General features: G+C 36.9%; 1 protein-coding gene across 2 annotated transcripts in view; it reads left to right on the forward strand.

Moving 5' to 3' along the window:
• LOC138013295 (thiamine pyrophosphokinase 1-like) overlaps positions 1 to 6,676 on the forward strand; it is a 10,090-nt gene extending 3,414 nt beyond the window's left edge. The window contains exons 4-9 of one of the 2 annotated variants that reach the window (XM_068860332.1): positions 519 to 588; positions 1,528 to 1,600; positions 2,135 to 2,227; positions 2,824 to 2,970; positions 3,426 to 3,537; positions 5,587 to 6,676. In XM_068860332.1, the coding sequence (XP_068716433.1) occupies positions 519 to 588; positions 1,528 to 1,600; positions 2,135 to 2,227; positions 2,824 to 2,970; positions 3,426 to 3,537; positions 5,587 to 5,711 (620 nt within the window). In that variant the 3' untranslated portion in view covers positions 5,712 to 6,676. The remainder of the gene's footprint in view (positions 1 to 518; positions 589 to 1,527; positions 1,601 to 2,134; positions 2,228 to 2,823; positions 2,971 to 3,425; positions 3,538 to 5,586) is intronic. The other variant, XM_068860334.1, reaches the window with a different exon arrangement.
• The last annotated feature ends 2,245 nt before the right edge of the window (positions 6,677 to 8,921 follow it).

Raw genomic sequence — 8,921 nt, forward strand, 5'->3', positions numbered from 1 at the left:
AATATGTATAAAATGTTTTTTTAATTCCCAGTCCCTTTTTCTTGAGCTAGAAATATCTTTTAGGGCTCCTGTCTCTGTGTTGCTGTTTGTTGATCACCATCTTGGATCAATTAATCAGTTGTGCTTGAATGAATTCAAACAAAAGCAGTATATGAAGCGACCCCTTTTATACTGTGTCCTCATATTTAAACCTAGTAGGGGACATGCATCATATTGTTTAGCACCTGTCCAGTGTACAAATCCTTAAATAAAAATAAATAGATAAACAGTGGTTAATTTATACCCTACTAATTTTGTTACCTCATAAAATGAAAAGAGGGTTGGTCAGAATCAAACATCTTTTGTTTATAGGGGAAACCAGAGTAATGGTAGAATAGTGGAGGAAGAACAAACTTAATTTAGACATAGTGTGGATACTGAGAATAGGAGGCAACAACTGTACTAACCATGCTTCCTGTGACATATTGTATTGCTAGTCCTTTCTTATCTTATTTTGGTAATTCGTACAATTTCTTTAGCAAGTGTAAAGGCGTTTGCTGATGGTGGTGCAAATCAAGTATATAGAATCGTTGGTGAGAATCCAGAAAAGTAAGGATTAAATTTATGTTATCCCATACTTATGATTATCTTATGCAGTCTATATGTATTGATGAAGTGCTCTTGTGCAACACTGGAACTGCATTTTTTGGCAATAAATGGTGTATGTCTTCTGCTATCAAATGCCACAGGTCATATGCAAAAATGGAAACAACAAGATAAGTTCTTTGCCCCAAGGAAGTAAAATTAATGTAGAAGTTAGTTACCCCTTATTGTGAAATAGAAATGGAGTCGGAAAGCACTGAATCATTCAAAACAATTTATAAAACTTTGAGCACAATAGAGTTACAAAAAGGGGCATTCCTGCAACTCTGACAACACTTATGTCCTTGTAATTGGTAAATAAAAGAAAAGCAAATTACCTGAACTGCTGCCCTGTAATGACACCCATTAATGCTTATTATTTTGCTGTGATTTGACAAAATTGTTGCCAAAAACAAAGAATTGTAAATGGTTTGAACCCAGGAGTCATATCATAAAGTAAAGTACGATCGTCCGGGTGAGTGTAGTCCTGAGAAGGACTGTTTGAGATGACATTGACTGACGTTTCGACAACCTGAGCGGAAGTCATCTTCAGAGTCAGAAGATGACTTCCGCTCAGGTTGTCGAAACGTCAGTCAATGTCATCTCAAACAGTCCTTCTCAGGACTACACTCACCCGGACGATCGTACTTTACTTTATGAAAAAACAAAGAAGTCACCTACAATTACCAGCTCATTAATTTTGACAACGGGGATTTGATGAACACATTTGTATATCTGTCAGTAGACCTTATAGGGTACCCTTTGGGGAATCTCCTAGAAAACATTTTCATATTATAATAATAATAATAATAATAATAATAATAATAATAATAATAATAATAATAATAATAATAATAATAATAATAATAATAAGGTATTATCAATTCTTCCCTTTTTTGCCAATAGGTATATTCCAGACTATATAAGTGGTGATTTTGATTCAATTAATCCTGATGTAATGAATTTTTACAGAGCAAAGGTAAGAGATGTTTAAAATGAAAAGAATAACAGAATGGTGTCTTTCCTGTAATGAAGTAATTTAAGTAAGTAAGTAAATACGTTATTTCATGAGAGCAGCAGATAGACTTGTGGCCCTCAAAACATTATACCATAAGTTAAAATTCTGTAATGTAAACGTTAATGCCTTTACAATGTGGCTGAGCAATCTAAATGATGATGATGTATACGCTTACATATTTACTATGTATTAAAAAGGATATGCTATTTATATGCTAATTGTTCCTAATGTTCCTGAACTTCAAAGATCTAGTTCCATGTATTAATTTTAAAATATTTTACAGAATCTAATTTCTTGGTATTCAGAAGCTCCTAATTCCAAAGTCTTGCTGCTGCTACAGCAGAACAGCGACTGCCTAAATGGGTTCACATTAATTTTATATTAAGGACGGATAGCATTAGTGAGTTCTTGTTATTGCTATTCTTATGACATTATTTTATGCCTGTGGTACAATATTTGAGATTCTTATCAGTGAATATCTGCAAATTTCATCAGGGTGTAGAAGTGATTCCCACTCCAGACCAAAATGAAACAGATCTTACAAAGTGCCTTAGAATTTTGATCCGCAAACAGGACACAAGAATTGAGGTTTGTAATAATAGAAGGATTTAGCATTGGGTTTACAGAAAATGGGAAACATCGTGAGACTGAAATTTCCTTTTTGTCAAAATCAATAGAAAACTTAGAAACATGTATTTTCAGCAGATACAAACCACAGGTCACAGGTCACAGGTCACAGGTCACAGGTCATTGTTAATCACCAGTACAGAGAGAATCCTAAACATTCTTTAAAGCTAACCATAGGCCTAATGTTAGCATTGGTGGACGGTCATGGTTGTTTCTGTATTGGTAAAACAATGACTTGACTGACTTGTGACCAGTAACCTGTGTTTTGTACCTGCCCTTTGATTTTGGCTTATATCTTGTCTGTTGGTTAGTCAGATGCTAAGCTACTCCTTAAAAGAGAGAGAAATGGTAGACAGAAAATTTTCATTTTTGTATGGCAAGCAGTATACTGGCATTTGTTGTCTGCTGTTTCTCATAATGCAAGCTAAATCTCTCTTATATATTGTATAGCAGTAAACTCAACAATCATGACCGAGTAGACTCTCTTGCACTTCCTTGTTGCTGTCATGGTGTTCAACAGATATAACGTTATTTGGTGTTTGAATTTTATGTTTCAGTTTGACAAGATAGTTATTCTGAATGCATTTGGCCAGAGACTTGACCAAACCATGGCAAACATTGAGAGTTTATTTCATATAGCAAAGGTCACAAATAAACCAGTTTATTTGATGTCGGAAGACTCAATCGCCTGTCTGCTTTTACCGGTATGAAAAGTTTACTTTTGTTGTGTTGTACTTAACTTTTAAAATAACAATGGTAAACTAGCCAACTATTTGAGTGTGTTTGATTCCTCGGATTTCATGCCCTATTTTAAGGTAATTTGAATAACAAAAATGAGTGTGGTTTTTAACAGGGAAAGAGGGAAACAAAAATAAAAGATCTTGGGAAACAGGGGGAATTTAATCCAGAAAGTTCGGAATCAATAACGAAAACAGAGAAACACTGGCAAGTCTCCAAATCCCCATGCCATGCCACCCCACCCTGGAGGTCCTCATACAAAAGTGGTTCCGCAGGGTGGTGTGAATGTTATTATTTAATAACAGAAGAAAAAACCCACTTTCCCTTCCCACTTCAATTCCTTGTCAAAGCAGACAAAACGGACTAACTGCAAGGCTGATGCAGACGTTTTGATCTTTGATGGTTTTGTTTCCCGTGGTAGGGAAACCATGTCGTTCACGTGAACACGGGTTTGGAAGGGGACTGGTGCGGACTGATACCGATTGGTGCCAAATGCACGCAGATCACTACAACTGGACTAAAATATAATCTGAGTAAGTAAAAAGGAACAAACGGTTATTTTTAGAACGTTTAGCTTTTGGCGCCATGTAATTAAAAAATGACAACAATTTTATTAACATTTTGAAACGAGTTTTCTTTTTTACAACACATGTAATGTGGTGAAGTTGACTTTGTAGCATGGAGTCGGTGACTAAAGCGAGAATTTGAGTCCACGGCAACCACATCCAAATCCACAGTTGACCATTCGCTGCTATATGAGAATTTTGGATTCTGTAATACAGATAGAACGCGCGCAGAACGATTTTGAAAAGCGTCACAAATTGTTGCCTTCTTGTTCTAATGTCCGAACCCTTACTAAGGGGCTACTCCAAGTTGGACATCGAAATAGGTCGTGCATCTATGGACCTTACGTCGACCATTGCAACAAAGGCATATACATGTAGATGATTACCCTTATTTTACGCTTTGACTAAATTGAGACATGTTGCTATTCCGAGTTTGCGCGAAAACATCAGAAACAACGAGTTGTTTTTACAACCTAAATTTAAACACTGATGACCGCGAACCAGTTATTTGGCTCTTAACAGTTTGTCTGTTTTACCCAACTCTCCGTGTTGATGGAGCGACTTGCATATGACCTTGGAAATTAAACGTAAAAACAGAACGTAAACAAAAATGCAAAACAATTAATTGGCTCATCGAACGAAAACAAACGAGCGCGAATTTTCATTAGTTTAGCGATATGTAAACAACGTCATCTCTCCATAGAACCTTCTGGAAAGCGATCGGCATTTTGCTTAGACGTCGTTTGAAATGCAGTAATGTGATTGGGCAATCGAACTGTTTACTGCCCATATTAGGAGTTTCCTTGGCGGGAATAAGGAGAAGCTTTGTCTTCTAGTGCTCTACCGACTAAGCTATCAAAGTCTAGTGGAAGCTTGTTATTTTTTTGAGTTGATCTTAAACCCGTTGATGATGGAGAAATGTGCTAGAGACTACACACGAAAGACACATATTTCAGCTGTGGAATGAAGTACATTACTCTTCTCTCATTGGTCGTGACTACAAATATTTTAGTTGTGTAATGAAGCACATTGGTCGAGACTCAAAATCCGTCTCAATATGCCATTTTATTCGTCGAGTGCACAGACGGGGCGAAGTATGTGCTCCATCTAAAACAAACGTTTTGCCTGCGACTTCTTAGTTTCGATTGCATTAAAGACGGGCACAAGACGCATTTCCCTTCCAGACCATTTATCAACTTTATTGCATGTTAGAAAACGCACTTCTCGCAACCAATTGACTAACACCCAACGGGCTTTATAGCTCAGTTGGCAGAGCAATTGCAACCTCGTTTTCCAAATTTTGTGGCCCTCTTTGTATTCTGTATAGCACAGCATCATTTTGTATTCTCAATATTTCCGATTCAGAAATGCTGGCGAATTTACGCCGGCCATTTTGTTTTGTTTGGATCACGCATCATTCACTCCCTACGGAATGAATAATGCTCAATTACTCCGAGATAGCGAACCAATCAGATTGCTTGAAACACCAAGATCACTGAGTGAGTATATACTAATTGGATATGTAGGTGGACAACTCCCTACGAGGGAGAAATACATCGAAAATACATGAATACAGGGCGAATTGCAGTCAGCGTGGTTAATGGAGTGTTGCCTTCGAAGAAAGTTGACTTAAATTAATGTTACTGTAACCAAACCAAAAACAAAAAACAGAGGATGGTTTTCTTATACTCATACCTTTTCCTATTCCATGGTTTGTAAATATTCTGCTCCGAGATCAAATGGCCCATGTTGTTGTTGAAATTATTATTATTATTATTGTTATTGTTATTACATTGTACTTCAATTTGTCTACATTTTGCCTTCTTGGGTCAGAACCAAACCATGGTTCTAAGGCACTGGAGGAGCGTTTGTTCGATTTGCTTGATTGAAAGAACCTTCTCTCGGGCAGCATGTGTGCTGTTCCCAAAAGTGCTGTGTTTTGGATTTCCCATAGGTTGTTATTGCCTGGGGTTTCGCAGAGTTGTTATTATTATTATTATTATTTGTTCTTTTCAGCTGATGGCCAGTTGGCATTTGGTAGCTTGGTCAGTACTTCCAACACCTTTGATGGAAGTGACTCCGTGACAGTGCAAACTGATACGACTGTTTTATGGACTATGGGGATCATAAATTGTCATTGAATATTCTAGACATATCTAATCGAAAATGAATACTTTCGAAATTTGTGCACTAATGAAACGAATTGCGAAATTTAGTTTATCAAATGCATGTCGTGAAAACGTTACCACTGAACCAAACATGAGAGCAGTTAAATTCCAGAAATGATATTTTACTAATGTATCGTCGTCCTTTTCGAAATGATCCACTACAGGTTCGCTTTTTGCCATAACTTAAGGTGGCTTCCTAAAGTTTTCTGAAGAAAAATATCAAGATTTTGAAATATTTGAAATTATATCAACAGTCTCTTCGGAAGTGTTAGTCACTGCAATTGATGTAAAATGTAATGTCTGGTTTCCAATCCCCCCTGCAGGAGCTCGGTCACTATATTTAGCATTTTCCCCTGATTTGCATTTATTTGTTAGGTAAAATAACATTTTACATCAATTGCAGTGCCAAACACTTCATAAGAGACATCCTGTTCCATAGACCCATATCATTCAATGTCCAAACAAAAAATTTTGCCCGTCGAACCTCTCATTCAGTGTGAGGCTGGACGGGCAAAGACAATGCAAAGACAAAGCCTTTATTCCCCACGGACTCCAAAATGGCCGCCGCGTGATAAAGGTGAATTAATACCACAGATTTCAAAATCTTGACTTTTTTCTTCGGAAAACTGTAGTAAGCCACCCTAGGTGGAATTATTGTTATTTATATCTTTTAAAGAAAAGAATCTTACATGAGCCACATTTTAATGTCTTTTATCATGAAGTAAACATTTTATTGTAAATCGGAATGGAAGAGTCTTTAATCAAAATACTTTTAAACTCAGTACTATTTGACATGGGGAATCATATACACGCTCTGCAAGACCATCTCAAATTTAGACCTTTGAAAAGTTCACAAACATTTTTCCTTTCTACACTTTCCCTACATGAATTTGTTGTAGTAGGTAGAGAGACTCAAATAAAAAATATTTCAAAATGAATTTTTACGCCTGCAACAAATGTCGAGAGTTCACATAAATAATAAGGGAAGACTTTAAGAGAACGTCGTTCTCCAAGCGTCTTTGTGAATGTTGCCATGTTTTAAGCGAAGTGGAAAATAGTTACAAGTGCTGAAAACTGATTTTGTTCGATTGGCTGAAAGTGAAGGCAATCGTATTTAATGATCACAACATAAAATTCGACGGTATGGGCAATCACTACCCATTGACCAAAACAACGTTATGTGAAAAGTGGTCAAGTAATTTTTGGAAGGCAGGTTGTTCGCTATTTGTTTAGTCATTTAGGGGATTTTACGTTCTCACACTTAAATGACAAACAAATACATTCACCGATATACGAGTACTGATTACTGGCAAGTGAGATGAGGACGAGAACTGGCGGACTCTAGTTTTCACTGAATAAGTAACCCCATCACATGAAGAAACGAAATGATGTTGTCTGCATACAGCACACAAATGTACATACATCTTATAAGATACAGTGAAACATCAGACTGATTCTTCAACAAACTGTAGGTGTTACAACATTGTTATTAAGTGACCATCAATGAGAGAACACATTTGAGATCGTAGCATTTTTAAACGTTACTTAATTAAGCAGTAACGAAAGAGAAGCTAGAAAAATTCACGCTTGATCGGGATTTGAACCAGTGACCTCTGCAATAACGGCGCAGTACTCTGTCAAATAGAGCTATCTAGTCAACTTCTTGGTGGTCATTGAGCATCCTTGTTGTTTTCACGACCACGTTATCATGGCGTGGCAACAGTTATGGTGACCCTGTTTTGCTAACATTTTTTTTATTCCCAAGGACAATTAGCCTTCGATGTTGAGCAATTAAGAACGATGGAGAAGTTTCAAACTGAAGCTATACCTTCTAAACCGGAGGAAAATGATTGGCTTTTCCAAAACTTGCGATCTACACACGCTGTTATCTATCAGGGAACTCTTAATAACACATCCCGCTCAAAATTAATAGTACTTGTTCGATGCAGCTAAGTGCTAAGACTGTCTGAATGAACGCTATAAGATCGTTAGCTTACGTCTTGAAAATGAACACTTTCTAGAAAAAGTTATATATGGAAGCAAACACGGCCTCTACCTTTGAATTTAATCACTACACTTCGAAGTTGGGCGTGTCGCCTAAAACGCGTGGAATGAACGAGCAAGGAAGAGCGCCTGATTCTTGGGAACTAAAACAAAAAAGTTACAATAGATTGCAGTGAAATTTTCTCATTTGCTTCAAATCTGATTTAATTTTTTTGTTGACTATTTGGTTATTAGTTATTGAAGCAGGTTGCAGGGCCGGGCTGTCCAATAAAGAGAATTACCGAAGAACAATCAACCATGCATTTTTTCGCAGATGGGCATTTTCCAGATCAACCTTAATTTATCAGAAATGAAGATCTGCATGACTGTTGAGATTGATCAAAATATATATGTGGCATTGTTTCAAAATAAAAACAAACTTTTGCCAATAAAAACATCATTAAAGGCTCCCTTCATCTCAAAGTTTGTTTTCCCTCCAAGTGAATGACGCTTTGCAACCTTAAGCTTATTCCGTTCCACATACATTTTGTACTGAGGCTTTCACTGACTACAATCAATTTCATTCTCCTTGTCGATACAAATAAACATTGCCGTCAGCTGTTATAGCTCTGATTTACGAATGTATCCTTCGTAAGCTGGAATTTTTTTGATAAAGTGGTAACGCACAATAGTTAGTACTGATAGAGTTTGCATCTTCCTGTTTACTCAATGTGAGACGGAATTCTAATGGACGAAAATAGAGGAAGCTACTTTGGGTGAACGCTTTAGGGGAAATTTACAAGGAGGGACGCGAGACAAATTATTGTGCACATATTCAAGTTGGACAAGAGGGTACTATCCTCCAAGAATCGGCAAGATTAAAAAGCTGAAAATCTGAACGTCGCCATATTTGTTTAAAGTGGCCTTGTTCAGTTCTAGTATCATGTCACCTCGCCTATGGACTTTTCACCTCTCGCTAAGATTTGTTTCTTCCTATAAAGTCTTGTAAGGAAACTTAGATGGGTCAGTGTTGTGTGCAGATAACTGTGAGCTACGGGGGATTTATCAGGTTTTTTCTAATTAGTGTGTCGGGACGGTTTAAGTCGGTCAAATCGTAAAGTAAATGAGCCAGCTTTAAACATTCAATTCCAATTGCGAATTAAAAAATAGTAATAATTATTCCCCTTATGAACTGCAGGC

This window comes from Montipora foliosa, chromosome 8, assembly GCF_036669935.1.
Source record: "Montipora foliosa isolate CH-2021 chromosome 8, ASM3666993v2, whole genome shotgun sequence".
Taxonomy (NCBI): domain Eukaryota; kingdom Metazoa; phylum Cnidaria; class Anthozoa; order Scleractinia; family Acroporidae; genus Montipora; species Montipora foliosa.